We start from the raw sequence: 18,191 nt of genomic DNA on the forward strand, positions 1-18,191 counted from the left end.
TTTGTCAAAGTCACACAATACCCCTGATTTCCTCTTAGGGTGGAGTAGGAGCAGGTTGGGCTGCAGAGTACAGGGGTCAAATTCCAAAGCAAATCCAACCACTGGGTGGTGAGATATGAAATGAACAAGGAGTGGAGGAGTATGGAGGGAAGTTTCAGAGACAGGGGTTGGAGTTGGAGGTCAGAGGTCAGATGGGGAGGGCATTAGGTTCATCTAGTGTGCTGCTCCCTGGTGCAAGCTCAGCCCTCATATTTCAGAGGCAGACTTCAGAGGAGTGGAGACAAAACTCCAGAGGGAACTTAGAGGGAGTTAGAAGTGGGGACTTTATTGTCAATATTTGTACTGATTACCCAGTCAATCAACAGATTGTAGCAGGTGAGCCAGTTGTGTCCCAAGACCATTGAACAGGTGGAATCCAATGGAGTTACATAACAGGAAACAGATGTGACATTGCCAGAGGCAAATTGGACAGAGAAATCTACTACTTGGGAAATGGTGGTCTTACTAGTGCCATCAAATGGGCAGAGAGTAGTAGGTGGAGAGGCATTTTTTGTTGGGATTTTATATTTTTTAACTAAGGTAGGGTCAATGAAACAGTGTGAAGAGCCTGAGTTGACCAGAGCAGGGAAAGTATCTACAGAGAGATCAGGAAGAGAAATGATCAGAAGAAAAGAATTAGGGTCAGAAAGAGCAGATGCATTGAGGTGGACTTCTGCACAGATGGGATCAACACTTCCTCCAGGATGTACAGGCACCCTGGAGGAGTGGATTAATTTTTTGACTTTGGCCTCTCCACAGATGGAGCAGTCAGAGTGGTGGCCTTGGCAGCATGGGAAATCAACTTTGGGCAATCCTTGGTGGAGTGGCCAGGCTCACCACAGAAGAGGCATAGCCCACAAGTAAGGCAGCAGAGCTGCTCAGCTGCTGGCTGTGAGCTTGCCATCTTTTCTGAGGAGATGGTTGATGTCAGACTTTGGTGCTTCAGCCTTTTTAGAGTCAGACTTAGGGGCAAAGGATGATGCAGAGGGTTTTGGCTTGGAGTCAGAGGTGCAGACTGGAGTCCTGTCAGCAGGCAGAGGCTTGGCAGAGTGGGAGACTTCTGACTTGTGCTCCCAGTAACATGCATCTACTGTCTGGGAAAACTTGTGGAGTGCATGAAGAGTGGTGGGCTTGCCAACATGGGACATTTCATCCTTGATGCAGTCAGGGAGACCAGAGTAGAAGTGGTGGCAGAGCACACCTTCACCATAGTCTTTTACCTGAGAAGCCCAGCAGTTGAACTCCACTAAGTACTTTGCAATGCATGAAGAGTCCTTCATGGTCAGGTTTTCCAGATGCTGGACTGCATTGGCAGCAACATTGTGAGGGCTGAAATTGGTAGTGAGCTCACAGAGGAACTTGTGGTGGTCATCCAGATTGAGGAGATCTGGTTTGAACCAGGCTAATGCCATGCTCTTAAGGTAGGACTGTGCATATGTGACCTTGGCTTGGTTGGAGCAGAATGCCCAAGGCTGATCCTGGAAGTTGAGCTCACATTGGACCAAGAACTCACAGAGTTTTTTAGGGTCTGCTTACATAAGCTGTTAGATCACACACATACACTAGTAAAATTTACTTAGCACAAGAAATTCACAGTGGCAGTGAAGCAGCCTTGCCAACCATGGCTGGCACATGCACATGACTTCTGAGGCCAGAAACCCTGTGATGTCACAGCTGTCAGGTCCCCCTCAGCCACTGTCAGCCACCTCAGCCCCATTGCCCCCCTTGCCAGCATTGTCAGCATGGCTGGGCATGCTGTATGTGGTTGCATCCCATTGGCAATAGCCCAATAAAACTTGATTGGGCTCTGTTGCCCACAGTAGAATTGTTGTAGCATTTATGGACTCACTGATCACTGGCATTACCTGATGTGACACTGTTTCAGGTCAAGCCAAGTATGTTGAGGGCAAGGTTAGGGCCTTTGCAACCAAGTTGCTCATGTTGCTGAGTTGTTGGCAGACTTCTTTCATGGTCAAGTGCAGCAAGGTCACATCTGCTGTTAGCAATGCATGGGCCATGTTGAGTGCCTTGGTGGAGGCTGGCCTGGTGAGTGCAGCTTCGCCTGCAAATGAACCATTGGCCTCATGTGAGACTGGTCACAGTGCATCACTGTGGTCATTTTTGTAACAGTGTAATTCATCAAGCAAGTGGCACATTAGCATATCACACTGTATTGGTGGTGTGGAACAAAAGAGAAGCGAGTATGACAGATGCTGATCAACTACTGCACACCAAGACAGGAAAGAGGGCAACTCACATGCTTGCCTTCTGCCCACCCTCCCCACCACCAGACCCATGTGAGGGTCCATTGCTGCCCCAGTGGGGCAAACATGAATCTGTATTGTGCCCTGCCCCAACAGTAACAATGTGTTGAGAATGTACCAGGAATCCCAGACTCCACTACTGCTTTGTTAATCCACTTCTGCACCATGTCATGGGAAAGTGGCTCACCTGGCTGCAGCACACCATTTACACCAATAGTGGGAAACAGGATGTCCTTGTCAGCCATCAGCCAGTCGAGATGGACAAGCTTGACCCACCTTATCCAGAACACAAGGCACAGGAAGGCATCACATGCCTTGTCCATATTGGGGCATGAATAAATCTTATAGTGATTACCTTTGGTAGGAAGAAGATCAGATATGCATCACCACACTACAATGAAGATAGTTGGATGCACTTCACAAGTCAGCTTCCCTCATCCCCTTGTCCAGCTCTTTCTGCCATCCCTTTTGGTTTCTCAAGTGGATCTCAAAGTAAGTGTTAAGCTCATTTATAGTGAGTGTGTGTTCCTCACCTCACAGGTATTTCATGAACATGGCATTGATGACAGTCCCATCAAGTTGGACATCTCCATGCTCCAATTTCACCAGTTCATAGTTCCTGTTGCAGATTGCTGTCAAAACCATTGTTAACATCAGAATTCTAGCACTTGCCTTGTCCAGAGTATGAATGCAACAACACCACAGGCCAAGTATTTGAGGTGCTGTGTGATTGTTAGCTTTGCCTTGTTACTCAAGCACTTGCTCATCAGCAGCCCTTGCAAGCCTGTCATTGCAAGATGAATATATTGCAATGGGACATTGAGGGGACATAGAGATTCTGACCAGGTGAGGATCCAATCCATGTATTCCTTTTTAATGGCTCCTGAGTGTGTTTGCTCAGCCCCTTCAGAGTTAACCTTGTGCCTGATAGATGCAATGACAATGTTGACTTCTGCCAAAAGGACTGGGTTACCTTGCCACTGGTGTCATGCATCATTGTGATGCCATCACCTGCAGAATGTTGTGCCCTCACTGTTGGGAGGAACAATGCATCAAAGGTATTAGTCAACAAGTACAGGGGTAAAATGAGTGGTCACAGCACACATGTCTCATCCCACAACATCTTGAACACTGCCTGAATTCCATTGACATGTGCCTAACTTGCTTCCTCTTTTCTCTTTAGCACTGACAACTTGTTGTGTGAAGGATGACTGCTCATGTCCAGCAGTCTTTCTATGCATGAGGGCTTTAGCCTTCATCTGCATGGCATGGGCATGGTGCACAACTTGTTGATGAGTTAGGCAGAGTCAGCTGTAACCATGTCCACAACACATTTGGTGCTGCATTTCCATTGGTTGGTCATCTGCAAGTGTTCCTCAGAACAACTTGCCAACGAGGCAGGCAATAGTCTGCTTGCCTTTTCCTTCATATCTTTCTCTGAGTTTCTTCCATGTCTCAGCAGCAGTTTTCACATATAGTACTCTGCTAAGGGGTTTGTCCTTGAGTGTGAGTGTGATTTGTGCACATACTTCCTGGTCCTTGAGGAGCCATTCCTCATACTCATCAGGATAAGTTTTCTGGTCTGGAGGTTTTACCTCCATGTCTGTACCAGCAACAATGGTCCAGAGGCCACAAACTATTAAGATTTTTCACTTTCAGAATTTCCACATTTGATAGTTTGAACCATCATCTGCAAGGGGAGCTATGTCATAGAGTTGACTCAAGCCTTGTGAGACTCTCATAGAAGTAGAGGCTGATGTATTCACACTTGTGGATGGGCCTAGAGCCTGTGACATTGACACTGAAGGTCCAGATGACATGTCTTATTGTATACTGTGGTACCACTTGGTTCAAGTTTGCTACTGTAAGGTTAGAGCTGCTTGGGCCTCATAACCTCTTGAAGGTAGGCCAAGATGAGGGACCTAGGAAGGAGACTACAGTAGTAAGTCAGTAAGGTAGCTATTAATTAATAAAGGAGAACAGTTACCTCAGGCTTCAGTTAGGAGAAGTCTGAGGTACACCTGAAGGAAAAACAAACATCCTAAGTGCGAAGATTTATTATGTAAGCTTGTATGATGTAAGCAAAAGTCAGGTAAAGGGGACAACACCCCAACAGTTCAAAACTACTACCACTCTAAGTTTGTGTTAAGTATGGGTTTACCCTCAGGTGACTGGGCTTCAAGACTGGGTGACAGGGGCTAAGTCCAGTTGACCAAGGTCAAGGCCAGGAGACAGGGGCTAAGTCTTGTTGGACTGGAGTTAAGGCCAGAGGTCAGGGGCTAAGTCTGGAAGACCAGACTTAAGGCTGGGAGTGTGGGAACAAGGCCAGTAGCATGGGAAAGTGACCAGTCTTGGAGTGTGCACAGGGGGAAGCTGGTCCAGGGTTGGATCTACCTTCCTTAGTCTCAGCTTATGTGCTGTACCCTTATGCAAGCTGGGGAGAGGTCTGGGACAGGGGCCAGGGATAGCTTGAGGCTCAGCCTTAACTATAGAGTAGGACTGAGAGTAGTATGGAATTGAGGGTAATACTATAGTGAGGGACAAAAGCATTGCAATGTTTGTGATGTGTGACTTGTTGCTGATGTTGCTCAGGATATTCTGCACAGATAATCATGATACCTATACCATTGGAAAGGGGTGACTCTAAGCTTTCCAGAGCACTAAGGGTTCAGTTCAAACAAAGATATACATGCTGAGATACACCCTATTCTTTCTGAAAAGTGCATTGCAATGGTTTTGTCCCTGACTGGTGAAATAGTGAAAAGTGACCTTTTGATGGGATTAAGGGCATGAAGGATGGGAAAATATGATTACATAATAGGCCACATGATCTTCCAGATGATTTGTCAGCATGTAAACAATGACAAACATTGGACTTGTACCATTAACCCTGCTTCTTTTACCACAACTCATGAAATCTGGGACTAATCAGTACTTGGAAGGCTGAGAATGATTTGGAGGTAAATCTGGCACTGCAGAACATGATGGACAAACTATCCCCCTCTCAACAAATTTGTTTACATGCTGACAAATCATCTGGAAGATCATGTGGCCTATTATGTAATCATATTTTCCCATCCTTCATCCCTTAATCCCATCAAAAGGTCACTTTTCACTATTTCACCAGTCAGGGATAAAACCATTGCAATGCACTTTTCAGAAAGAATAGGGTGTATCTTAGCATGTATTTCTTTGTTTGAACTGAACCCTTAGTGCTCTGGAAAGCTTAGAGTCACCCCTTTCCAATGGTATAGGTATCATGATTATCTGTGCAGAATATCCTGAGTGACATCAGCAACAAGTCACACATCACAAACATTGCAATGCTTTTGTCCCTCACTGTAAGTTGATATTCTGACTGAGGTGCTATGAAGTATGCACAGGGGTTAAATACATGAGGCCAGTCTGGAGTAAAAAGCATGAAGCTGGACTTGTGAATAAGCTATTAGCAAGATGATTAGCAAGAGTGTGGACAGCCATAGAGGCTGTACTGAGGCTAATAGTCAAAGTCTGGGTGACCAGCATGACCAGAGTTGGACACAGGATTTGTACAGTAAGCAGAGTCAGACAAAAGGACTAGACTAAATATAGTACAAGCACAGGAAAACAGACCAGAGTTATGTCTGGGTGACCCAGACATGGACCTGGGAAGACCAGGGTGGAGCAGAACAAGGCTGGGAGGCTGGGGTGGACCAGAGATAGGGGTAAAACACCAGACTTGAGTCACTTGGGCCAGAGTTGGGTTATCCAGGACCAGAGTTAGGTTTTCTAGGCCAGACTAGGACCAGAGTTGACTGGAGTTAGGGGCTAGGGGTCCAGACTGGACTGGGATTGAGTCCGAGAGTCATGGATATGACAGTTTGCACTGATGAGGAAAAGATTTTGAAGGGAGCACTGTGGGGCAAGATGTCCTCACAGAAGGCTTTGTTCATCATGGTGGGCCAAGGACAAATGGGCAGAAATGGAAGGTCACTGTGGTGACACCAGGGTCTATTGCATGGGTGGCCACAGTGGTAAGTAAATTGCTTGCATCAATACAGCACCACACATCACTGATTCAACCCCCATCATTATAGTGTATGTTTCTACTTTCACCTGACAAAAAGTTCCCAGGGAATGGCTGTGGACAAATCTCAAAAATTGACTACTATCAAGTGTTCCATGCATACAAACATGTGCTTATCACCAAGTGGACAGGTTGTCACATCCAGAATGTTGTCACAGAAATGAATCACTTCATGTTTGGGAATCCCAATGGGGCTACCAAGTCCATAACCAGTGTGATGGAGGACCTGTCTGTAGAGATCAATGCTGCCATGGCAGCAATGGATGCCACTGTGTTGTCAGATGATGATACAGATGAGGTAGCTGCCACTGATTCCAACATTCATGAAAGTAGCTCTGGTCTGTCCACCCCAGATTCAGTCTCAATCACCAATGTGAATGTTCAAATCAATGTGACATCCACACCCACTCCTGGCATGGGCAATATGTATATGGTCAGATGAGACCAAAACCAACAGGATTGGGTCAGATGGACAAGAGTATGTGTGGAAAAAGAAGGGTGAAGGGCTTATTTCCAGAGAGGTTAAAGGTACAGTCAAGTTTGGAGGAGGTTCACTCATGGTTTGGGGATGTATAGGGTGGAATGGTGTTGGGGTCTTGAGTGAGGTTGAGGGAAGGACAGATGCTAAATAGTATGTGGCCATTTTGCAGGAAGGGTTGCTTTAAAGCATGGAGGAATCTGGAATTCCAGAAGATGACATTATCTTTCAACAAGATGATGACCCCAAGCATACCTCTAGAAGAGCCCAGAAATGGTTTGAAGAGCAGGATATCAAGCTTCTAGACTGGCCTGCACAATCTCCAGACCTCAACCCAATTGAACACACTTGGAATTACCTCAAAAGATCTCTCTCAGGTTATGAGAGTGCTCCTACAGGAGTTCATCAATTATGGGAAAGGGTGGTAGTGGAGCAGGGGAAGATTTCTGTGGAAGAGTGTCAAAAATGGATAGAAAGCTAGGCTCCTACACAGCTATTCCACTGTGAGTGTGAGGGAAATCTCCAAGGGCAACAGCCAAAATTCAAGGCCAGCATAACTTTAATTCCCTCACACTCACAGCAATGGCTGCCTGAAAACATTTGTAAACAGCATCAGCCACAGTGGCATGCAGTGTGGAGTCCCAAAAAATATACACAAAACCCAAACTAGGGTTACATATTTGTGGTTAGGAATACTCCATATTCATAGGTATACATGTCACTTGTGACCAGTCTCCACTAGTGTACACACATGCTGTTGTTGCCAGATCCTAATCAGTCAGCCCTTCCTACTTTATCTAATATTGCAACATGTACACCAGAGGTCTTTGGCATACAACCATGTCAATGGCAGCTTCAAGTGGTAGAGGCAATAATGAAAGGAGGATGCAATGTCCTCTGTATCGCTGGCACTGGAATGGGGAAGACCCTGACCTTCTGGATGCCTCTTCTATTTTTGCCAGCTGGTATTCAGATCATCATCACTCCTCTGAACCTACTAGGGAAACAAAATGTAATGTCCCTGGTCAAGGCTGGCATACAGGCAATTTCAATTAGCTCTGAAATGGCCACACCTGCAAATTTTCAGGTAAGACACCTGTGCATACATGCCTTGATTCTTACCCAGCAGCAACCAGGCTATCAGCACCTTCCAGTATAGGGTGGGCATCATCAGTCCCAAGCAACTCATGCAGCCAGAGGGGGGTTTTGAGAAGTTGTTGAAGAATCCCCTATTTGTGTTGTGGATCATCAGTATTGTGATTGATGAAGTGCACTGCCTTACTGAGTGGGGGGAATTTTTCCCAGAATACCAAGAGCTTGGATGACTATGCTACATGCTACCATGTAGTGTACTTCTACTAGTTACATCTGCAACAATCACAAGGGCTGCACTCCATGATCTTATGCACCTTCTCCATACATGCAGTATCCTGGCAGGATGGTCACCATGCACCAGTCAAGTGACCAGCCTAACATCAAGATCAGTGTAAAAAAGATAAAATATGCACTGAACTCTTATGCTGACCTGATGTTCCTAATCCCACCGGGATTCAAAGTGAATGATCCTTCACCTCCAAAATTCCTTATCTTCTTCAACAATATATCAGACTTGATCAGTGCAGCATGCATCTTGTGGCATCAGTTTCCTTGTGAACTAAGGGAGAAAATCTGCTGGTTTAATGCTGACATGTCAACAGCCTACAAGGAAGAAGAGCTTGGAAAGCTCATAAAGTGGTGAGATGTGGGGCCTTTGTACAACTACATCATTTGGAATGGTATGTATGACTTGAAAGTACCTTGATAGGGGGTAAACCAATCCTCACAGGGTATGAATGTGCCAGATATCCTGCTGGTGATCCAATAAAGAGCAACCTGTGGAATAGCAGCACTCTGGCAGTGCTTTGGTCAAGCAGCTTGAGACAAGGGACTTACTGGAATGGCCCTACTTTTTGCAGAGAAAGAGTATTTTAATGATGAGAGGGTGGCTAAGGCAGCTAGGAAAGTGAAGCATGAAGAAACACACAAACAGACAGCAAAAGATGCTAACTTACCCAAGGCATCATGTCCCTTGAAATGGGTGGCACTGTCTTCACACAATGGAGAAGCTCAGGAGAGTTCCAGTGGAATGGTGCAGTATGGCAGTGGGTTGGTGACAGTCAATGATGGTTTATCTGACAATGACTCAGAGGGTGAAGACAATAGAGGAACAATTTCAGATGGGCCAGGAACCACTTCAGGTAACCATTTTTCATAAGCATTTAGGCTGAATAGTTTCTCCAAACCATCCAGCCTAATAGCCTCCCAGACCAAGGTCTGCCCAGGGACATCTGGTCATGTCCCAGGGCTATGCAGATTTTTAGGCCCTGGGACAGATGGGATTTCCCACATAGCCATCCATTCAAATGCAATTATTTGGGATGTCCCAAGACTGCCTTGGGTGACTGGGGTCCCTACTCCTGAAAGTGCAGCATATATTAGCATTGAAATAGCTGCAGAAATCCTAGCCCCCTTGCTCCTCTGACAGATTTAATCCACAAAGTATCCTTTGACCTATACATCCCCTCCCATCCCACCATGCATAGTAGTATACAATAGTACTTTTCATGTACATCTTTGCAATGTGATTCTGCTGTATTGGGACATCTCACTAGTTGCCAGGGAGATGACCCACCTGGGCCTCCACATTTGCCTTGAAAATTGCAATAATAGATTCAATCAATTTGTGTCTATACCTCATGCAATTTGTACTGTATGAAGGAAGAAGTGAATGGTTTTTGAACACTTGTGTAACAAGCCAATATCTCAAAGTCCCCCACATAGAACATGGGGTTGGTCACCTTTGCAACACCATCTGCAGAGGGCAGAATGTCCCAGATGAGCCTCTGAGGTCATCATGGGGCATTGTGCTGGTCTGCAAAGGTAACTTAGGAGGATGTGCCATCATAGCCCTCTGAGGCTGGGATGGGACATCCCACTGACTTTCACAAGGGGACTTGGGATGTCCCACAGCAGCCTCCAAGGCTGCCTTGGGACATCCCACCCTCCCCTTTGCCAACCAGTGGGATGTCCCACAACACCCTCCAAGCCTACATTGGGACATCCCACCCTCCCCACTGCCAACCAGTGGGATGTCCCCCAACAGCCTCTAAGCCTACATTGGGACATCCCACCCTCCCCTTTGCCAACCAGTGGGATGTCCCACAACAGTCCTCTAAGGCTATATTGGGACATCCCACCCTCCCCTCTGGCAACCAGAGGGATGTCCCAACACAGCCTCTAAGGTGTTGAAGTAGTAATCTGCACTAATCCTACAAGCACCATAGAGAATCCAATGCAAGGTAGCTCCATGGTCAGAGCAGCTGCTTGACACTGAGAGGGTCCTGGCACAATGCCAGCTCTGGTCACATTCACATTTTCATCAGGTTATGAGCTGCAGCTGGAACTCATGCATGCTCAGTACAATGGGTCATGCAGCATCCTTGGTAAGTCCAGATCATGTGAGTTACATGGACACAAGGTGGCTGATAGTAAGGCCTCCTGGAAACACAGCAGTAAATCCTGATCCATCACATGACACAAGGTCAAAAGGAAATCAGACCATTTGCATGACCCTAGGGGGTGTGCACTGTTTTTACACTCCAAAGGTGGCCAGATGAAGGGACCACATTGGAGATGGTGCATCTGTGCATTAACTTCAAGGAGACATGTTCCCACAGTGCTAGTCTAAGGCCCCAAACTACTGACACTAGTACCCAGACCATATGGCTCAGTGGTTGCAGCACCTGGTAAACACCTGGGAGGTCACTGGTTCAATCTTAGGACTGGTCACATTTTCCTCATAAGACTACTTTGGGACATCCCTCCCCCCCTCTGGCAAGCAGTGGGATGTCCCACAACAGCCTCTGAGCAAGTGGGGAATGGTGCATTGCTCTTCACATAGTCTTGTTCCCATGTCACTGGTTTGCCCCCATGTTACTGATATTAGTGCCTGGACAATATATATTTGCTCAACTGTTAGAGCACTGGTTATCACCTAAGAGGTTGCCTCAATCCCAGCTCTGGTCACATTTCCATCATAAGGCTACATTGGGACATCCCACTTCCCCCTCTGGCAGCTGGGGGTAGTGTTGCTGTGGCTCAGGGAGCTGTCCTCAGCCAAGGGCCATATCACATCTATATTATTGAGTATTAAAATAATTATTGTGGATTTGGTATGTGGCAACACAAGGCTACATTTTGGTAATAGTTGTCATAGTGACTAAGCTGCTTGTTGTTGAGCAGGTCACCCTTTGGAGCTGAGCCACAGCAACACTAGCTGAGGCTATGTCCCAGAACACCCTCTTGGGTTATATTGACATTCCACCCCACTCTCTAGCAGCCAGTGGGATATCCCACAACAGCCTCTTAGGCTATGTTGGGACATCCCACTGTCCCCCTTCTGAGACTGGTGTGGGGCATCCCACCCTCTCCTTTGTCACCCAGTGGGATGTCCCACAATACCCTCTAAAGCTGGCATTGGGACATCCCTCCCTCCCATCTGGCAAGTAGTGGGATGTCCCACAATAGCCTCTAAGGCTACATTGGAACATCCCTCCCCCCCTCTGGCAAGCAGTGGGATGTCCCATGACAGCCTCTAAGGCTACATTGGGACATCCCTCCCCCCCTCTGGCAAGCAGTGGGATGTCCCACAACAGCCTCTAAGGCTACATTGGGACATTCCTTCCCCCCCTCTGGCAACCAGGGGGATGTCCCACAATAGCCTCTAAGGCTACATTGGGATATCCCTCTCCCCCTCTGGCAACCAGTGGGATGTCCCACAACAGCCTTTCAGGCTATGTTGGGACATCCCATCCCCCCTTCCGGAAACCAGTGGGATGTCCCACAGCAGCCTCTCAGGCTATGTTGGGACATCCCATCTCCCCCTCTGGACACCAGTGAGATGTTATACAAATGCCACAGAGGCAAATGTTGGACATCCTACCCTGTATCTCTGACATCCACATTGCCCTCTGCCCACAATTGGGATATATATTGTCACATTGTAACAGGCTCAATCAATGGCACCAATCAGTTCAAGTCAGATCACCATGATTTTTGGAGATTCAGAATCAGGGAAATAAGACACAGGTCTGCCTTGCAGATGTCCACTTCACATATAACCAAGATTGTGAGCCCATTATTGCATAACTCTTCACACAAGATTCATATCCTTTGAGCCCTGTGTAATTTCTAGAGAACAGTACCAAAAAATATGTGCAGAGATGAAAAGTCAGTGACCAGATGAGCAGTGAGCAGTGAATAACTGCATTTGAGTGGGTGTAGCCATATGCATGAGTAGTTGCTGACATCATCAGGTTCACTCAATGCTGTGCTCCAAATGTCCTATACATATCATTGCTTGAAATAGTCATGGCACCCAAAGAATGCTATTCAAATTGTATCCAGCAATCATACTCTGCAGGTCTCAAGTGTTGTATTATTTCTCAATCTCATGTCCTTCTACTATGATTTTATTTGAAGCAAGTCTTGAGATGTGAGGCAAGGGGACACAGGTAGGGGGTAGCACATGATTGGTAAGCAGCCACCAAGTGTAGATAAGACAATACTAGGTGTAGAACTTCAGATCACAACAACACACTGCATAATTGCATAAAGTTTTGGTACTGTTCTCTAGATGATACACAGGGCTCCAAGGATATGAATCTTGTGTGAAGAAATATGCAATAATAGGCTTCCAATCCTACTCATACGTGTGGTGGACATCTGGAAGCAGAGGGCTCTCTACTGCCCAAAAAGCATTGAAAGCCTGCTGGACAATTGATGTATAGAAGACCACTATTGGTTTGCTAAGGTGTACAGATGCCTAGATCACTTGCAATTTTGATTGTATATGTGAAATCAGCCTATGCTTTTTCAGACTTATATAGTGCTAGAACTGGTCTAATTTTTACACCAGGACCTACATCTAATCTCCCTGATTCTGAATCTGCAAAAATTGCGGTGATCCGACTTGAATTGATTGAGATATCAAAGTTATAACATTTAGCTACTACATGTGTGTGATTTTGTTTATTTGGCCTTGCTCTCAGTTTTGAAAATAGCTGTAACATGAGGAACAACAAGGCACAAACACAGTAGCTAGGACTGCGGGAATTGTATATACAGATTGAGGCATCATGTACAGTGCCTAACAGCAATGGACATGTGATGGACATTGGTACCATATGTGATTTGACTCTGGACTGCCCCTAATGAAGAGTTGATAAGTGGCCAGTACTGAAATGTAACAGTAACAGCTGGGGCAACTGACACAAAACTATGGGATGCAGTAGAGGACTCCCAGGCAATCAGGGAGAAAGAGGGAAGATGCCAATTGGATCACCCTATCCTGAGGTATATGCTAAACCACCTCAAAACCCTTCAAACACAAAAGCAGGAATATCTCAACAATGAGCAAGCAGAATTGGGTGAACAAGGGCACCCTGGAAATGGGTCAGTGAGAGGGATTTGTGGCTCAAAAAGCGAGAAAAGCAGTGTGGATATGCATGAGGTATGATGAGAAGACCTCAAGGGGTGGGCCTTGCCACAAAAATGCGAAAATCTCCATAACTACTGCACCAATCACAATGATCTAGACATCTCCATGGAGTTGTAATCTAGTAGTGCGAGTCTGCAAAAAAGTGAGAGACATGTCAGAGAAACCACCAAGATACAGCCCCAAGATGATAGGGGTAACTCTGGGCAAGCAAACAAGCAGGTGACAACCTCAGGACAACAGCTGGGGTGATTGACACAGGCCTCAGGAAGGCAGTTGGGCACTCATAGATAAACACAGAAAAAAAGGAGCCACCATGATCAGACCATTGGATCCTGAGCTACATTCGAAACTGTCTCACCGCCCTCCAAACATGAAAATGGTGATATCTCAATAGCAGCTCCATGGAATTAGACAAAAGAGGCCCCCCCAGAGAGGTCTTGGCAAGGGGAACGAGTGGTGTGAAAAGCGATAGGAAAGGTGCAGGACTGAGTGGAGAGCCACAGACTTGTCCCCCGAATCTGATGGTAACATCATTGCTGACACCAGTGACATCGATATACAAGTGGCACATGACAAATATGTTGTAGGGGAAGCAAAAACTACACTAGTAGTAATCTTCACATATATACTCCTCAGCAAAGTCATCCTCATATTGTGCAGCATTACCCCTGTTAACCCAATGAGGTTCACCTGACTGGGTTGGAGGGTAGTATCATCAGTATATGGACTGTTGTAGTAAGGATGGTTGGTTCAAGATGGAATGTGATGGAATGCTTGGTGAGACAGAGGAAATTGATTGTGGTGGCCAGAAGGTAATGCCTAGAGAGAATGCAAGTCGATGGTGAAACCTCTGCAAAATCAAATTACTCACATGATATGGGATATTAGATGGGCCAGGATCATGATAGTTCATATGGTCACCCCAAGAATCCTACATAATGTTTCCTTAGTCTTGTTACTGAAGGTCAGAGACCTGGATACCCACTTGTTGTCTGGGAAAAGACTGCTGGGCTAGGCCAGCCTCTCACATGTGAGGACAGCTTGGAAGATTATCCCAATGTAGATCCTATACAATGCTTCATTAGTCTTGTTATCAGACCATAGGAACCAAACCCTACCCTGTATTGTGGAGGTCACTTCCAAGAGGGAAAAGGGAGTTGTTGCTGCAGTCATGGTTGTGGCTGTTGAAGGACCTCCATGCCTTGCTGCTGGCAATCCATTTCCTTGAGGGACTTCTGCCACTCTGGATCATCTGAGATCTGCTGCAAAACAGTACCATTGGTAACTTTGATGAGTGCAATCTCACCCTTCAAAGGGTCAGCATCCAAAATATCAATGGCCTCTACACAGAACTTCAGCATCCAACTGGATGAATAAAATAGGGAATACCTTTGTTCCAGCACTTGATCTCAATTTCCAGCACATCATCCAGACTATCTTGTTCTTCCTCATCATTGGTTTGCCCATCATACAAAAGACCCAGTTTTCTCTGAAGGTAAGGTACTACAAGTTGATGAAGAGGGCCAGCCTTGAGTTTCTTGTACTCAAAACCAGGGCCCAGTGGAGATACACCATGGGGCCAGTTGACAATAGTGAGGTGGCTCTTCTGCAAAAACTTGAGAAGCTAGTGCCAGGAAACTTTCTGGGGATCACCGACTTCAATGCCACATGTGACTGAGCAAAGGATCAAGATAAATGCATGCACAGCACAAGAATAGCTTACCATGCAGATCTCTCAATGTGGCCAACATCTTCTCCTTCATCATGCTTCCAAATACTCTGTGGTTGTGGTCTCTCAGGGTCTCCTTTGTACAGCAATGTAGTTCCAGTGCAGAACACACATCTCCAATGGAACCTGGTGCCAGCCACCCTGGCATCTGCACCTGTTGCCATTCCTGAGACACCTACAACAATCCAATGAGATCAAATGAAACATGCAAGAAATAAACTTATTTGAAAATTGCAGTATACTTATCCATGAGTGACTGGACATCAATGCCATTTTCATTGATGAAGTTTCCTATCATCTTGGAGCCTCTGAATATGCCAGAAGTTTGATGTCCTGCAGGGTCCTGTCCAACATACATTACCACTCCAACTATCTCAATATCCTTGAGATTGGACCATGCCTCTGCCTGTGGAATGATCAGAATTGATGGCTGCACAGTTGCAACCACATACCAATCCAGAAAATTGTGTCTTTGCATTGTCCACTCTAGCTGCAATAGATTTGACAGATTGGTTAGTCAGTACAGTGGAGGAGCTCTCACTCCACTCATAGACAGCTTTTAACTTTCCCTCCTTGCCACAAAGTCATCCTTGGGGATGCCTATCATGAGGGTGTTGTACTCCTTCATAATCAAATTGTTGATTGAATTTCAATTGGCTGGTCAGGACATTAGAACAGTAGATGTGAGAGGGAGGAAAGCCATACCACCATCTGGTTTGGGCTGCATGGCCCAATACCATGAGTGGAAGAGGTTGGCCTCATTAATTTTGGTATGAGAAGCCTTAACACTAAATCCTGCAGTGACAAGTATGTCACATGTAGACTGCCCATGCCATCAGCCAAGTTCTTCTGCCATCGTCTTGATATCCTTCACAAAAGCATGTATTTCGTCTAATGCTGCTGTGGACAGATTCCCTGGCTTCTTGAGGTTCAGGAGTTGGGTGTGATGGTCACTGTGGTTTGCAGCATCAATGTCCTCAGCATCTATAGCCCGACCTTTGCCCTTCTTCTGAAGTCTAGTATAGATCAGGCCACCTTCTTGGTGAGGATGGACAACATCCCCTACAGGATGGGCAGAGTCATCAGACTTGTATGTGGGTGGCAAGGATGGGGGAAGCAGGGACTGGGCACAAGATATGGTCTGAGCATTGCAAGCATGTGCATCATCATCATCTAGGAGTCAACATGTCAACACAAGGCAGATGCATATATAGATGGTAACAGAACAGGATCACAAGCAATTCTTTATCTATATAACAACCAAGGGAATGATGGGTGGCAGGAAATGGTCACAAGTATCCAAAGCACCAAGCTTTGAAACACAAGTGGGAATTATCTGAAAAAAATGTGAGAGAACAAGGGATACGAAACAGAAAAACCTACCACAGGAGTCACTCGAGCTCTCTGTCTCCTTGTTGTCATTCTCATTCTCATTGTAATCAGAACCCTTGTCATTGTCATCACTACCAGGCAGCTGGTCATCCTCTTTCTTGCTACCAGATGGCAGGTCATCCTCATTCTCACTACCAGATGGCTGATCATCCTCATTCTCGTTACTGGAAGGCTGGTCATCCTTGTTTTCATTGTTGTCAGGATTCTCCTCCACCTCCTCCATTGCAGAGTCCTCATCACAGATTTGGTTGTCCAGGCACAGGGAAGGGGAAGGGAGTGTTGGGGTGTTTGTGATGGAAGGACAAGGTGTCAAGGAGTGTCTTCTATCTCTCAGGCCAAACATGTGCTCTTCCCAGCCTTCTTAGGAGGCTGGACTGCATGCCATGGTTTCGGTTTGCCACTCATATCCTTCAGAGTAGATTGCTGTGAGTGGAAAACAATGTTAGAGTAATGGATGAGAAAAATACTACAAGACATACCTCTGAGTGTTGCACTCCATTGTTAGAGACAACAGCACCACCTTTTTTTACTTGTTTGGAAACTGGGGCATTTTGTGAGGACAGAATCCTTCAGTTGTGGAGAATGCGAGTGTTCAAGTCAGCAATGGAGTCCCTCAAAGGCTCCAGGATATCAGCAGAGTGGGGCATGGTTGTATGGGGGTGTTGAGAAATGGGGTGAGGCAAGGTGAGTATTTAAGGTCAGAGCACGTCAAGCCAAGATGAACCACATGGGAAAAAAAATCCATCTAGAACATGTTGTCTCAGCATGCAAAGTTCTGGATATAGCATCAGCAAGGACATATGAAACCACAAAAAGAGGACATGACTGTAAGGGGGACAAAGGAAAAGCATGCAGGAAAGAAGTGGTTGTAATGCATAGCGAGGATGACACACCTATTAAAATGGAAACATATGGGTGGAATTCCAATTGAAATCCAGAACAGTGGTATTCCATCTGCATGACCCAGAAAGTGGGTTTCCTCAGGACTGAAAAACCACAAAAGTTCATCAGTATCCAGCAATAGAGAAAGGAATGGGCTTACTAGATGGAAAATGAATCATTCAAGCCCCTAAGGGTGGTCACTGACAAGAGCAGGGTCGATGCAGTCCAATAGATGCAGTCCCTTTCACATGATCAATAGCCAAATAGAGCATATAATGTAGACTGAACGTTGGAGGTATGACAACCTTTGGGTGAAGTTGTTGCTGAAATGAATCTCCAGTACTGAGCAACAAGGGTTATTGTCATCTGTGCAATTGATCACCAGATCAACACCAAGACCACCCTTGAAGGTTCCAAGCCTTCAGGGGCTGTCAAGGGCACCAAGCCCATGACATTTAGCAGAGAGACACTCCAAGCATTCTGCTGCTGAGTGGTAGAGCTTGAATGGTAGAAATTTATGAAGGATGGAAAGTGCCGAGTTGTGACTTGCCCCACAGTCAGGCTGCCATACACAATACATGGCCTCAGGACTTATACTTTGTAGAAATTAATTGGAGACTGCCATGAGAAATACTTGCCAACAGATAATACAACAGCTGTTAGTCTTTACATGGATATGGTAAAAAAAATTCCAGTGGGAGTATGTGCACAGTCATCTGCCAGATATGGAACCCTTGCTTCACAATCTGGGTGGCCATGGACAAGAATAGTGGAGGGATCAGTTGAGTTAGGTGGCATTAGAT

At 45.9% G+C, this 18,191-nt stretch overlaps 7 protein-coding genes and 1 pseudogene across 8 annotated transcripts; 5 read left to right on the forward strand and 3 right to left on the reverse strand.

The window, feature by feature from the left end:
* Window positions 1–2,290: 2,290 nt before the first annotated feature.
* F5J12DRAFT_690198 (uncharacterized protein) lies at window positions 2,291–2,536 on the reverse strand (the record flags this gene model as incomplete). The annotated part of the gene is made up of 1 exon (XM_051740369.1): window positions 2,291–2,536. A coding segment is annotated over one exon (246 nt), but the record flags the coding sequence as incomplete, so codon positions are not given.
* A 3,702-nt stretch (window positions 2,537–6,238) lies between these two features.
* F5J12DRAFT_723181 (uncharacterized protein) lies at window positions 6,239–6,811 on the forward strand (the record flags this gene model as incomplete). The annotated part of the gene is made up of 2 exons (XM_051741436.1): window positions 6,239–6,316; window positions 6,380–6,811. Coding segments are annotated over 2 exons (510 nt in total), but the record flags the coding sequence as incomplete, so codon positions are not given.
* A 787-nt stretch (window positions 6,812–7,598) lies between these two features.
* Window positions 7,599–8,172, forward strand: F5J12DRAFT_723343 (P-loop containing nucleoside triphosphate hydrolase protein; the record flags this gene model as incomplete). Its single annotated transcript, XM_051741446.1, has 2 exons — window positions 7,599–7,934; window positions 7,984–8,172. The coding sequence occupies 2 exons, from the start codon at window positions 7,599–7,601 to the stop codon at window positions 8,170–8,172; spliced, it is 525 nt and encodes a 174-aa protein (XP_051598403.1).
* Window positions 8,173–8,294: 122 nt separating this feature from the next.
* On the forward strand, window positions 8,295–8,585 carry F5J12DRAFT_894271 (uncharacterized protein; the record flags this gene model as incomplete). The annotated part of the gene is made up of 2 exons (XM_051747727.1): window positions 8,295–8,496; window positions 8,545–8,585. The coding sequence occupies 2 exons, from the start codon at window positions 8,295–8,297 to the stop codon at window positions 8,583–8,585; spliced, it is 243 nt and encodes an 80-aa protein (XP_051598404.1).
* A 198-nt stretch (window positions 8,586–8,783) lies between these two features.
* F5J12DRAFT_783952 (uncharacterized protein) lies at window positions 8,784–9,368 on the forward strand (the record flags this gene model as incomplete). The annotated part of the gene is made up of 2 exons (XM_051742958.1): window positions 8,784–9,084; window positions 9,145–9,368. The coding sequence occupies 2 exons, from the start codon at window positions 8,784–8,786 to the stop codon at window positions 9,366–9,368; spliced, it is 525 nt and encodes a 174-aa protein (XP_051598405.1).
* Window positions 9,369–10,602: 1,234 nt separating this feature from the next.
* On the forward strand, window positions 10,603–10,675 carry F5J12DRAFT_t139 (annotated as a pseudogene). The gene has a single exon. The product of its transcript is annotated as a tRNA-OTHER (tRNA).
* A 3,879-nt stretch (window positions 10,676–14,554) lies between these two features.
* On the reverse strand, window positions 14,555–15,742 carry F5J12DRAFT_783954 (uncharacterized protein; the record flags this gene model as incomplete). The annotated part of the gene is made up of 8 exons (XM_051742959.1): window positions 14,555–14,727; window positions 14,775–15,009; window positions 15,043–15,059; window positions 15,109–15,190; window positions 15,227–15,289; window positions 15,377–15,520; window positions 15,567–15,604; window positions 15,679–15,742. The coding sequence occupies 8 exons, from the start codon at window positions 15,740–15,742 to the stop codon at window positions 14,555–14,557; spliced, it is 816 nt and encodes a 271-aa protein (XP_051598406.1).
* Window positions 15,743–15,949: 207 nt separating this feature from the next.
* F5J12DRAFT_783955 (uncharacterized protein) lies at window positions 15,950–16,849 on the reverse strand (the record flags this gene model as incomplete). Its single annotated transcript, XM_051742960.1, has 2 exons — window positions 15,950–16,287; window positions 16,498–16,849. 2 exons carry the CDS (start codon window positions 16,847–16,849, stop codon window positions 15,950–15,952), a joined length of 690 nt encoding a protein of 229 aa, XP_051598407.1.
* Between the last annotated feature and the right edge of the window lie 1,342 nt (window positions 16,850–18,191).

This window comes from Pisolithus orientalis (genome assembly GCF_024613125.1).
Source record: "Pisolithus orientalis strain OTSU chromosome Unknown F5J12scaffold_22, whole genome shotgun sequence".
Lineage (NCBI taxonomy): Eukaryota > Fungi > Basidiomycota > Agaricomycetes > Boletales > Pisolithaceae > Pisolithus > Pisolithus orientalis.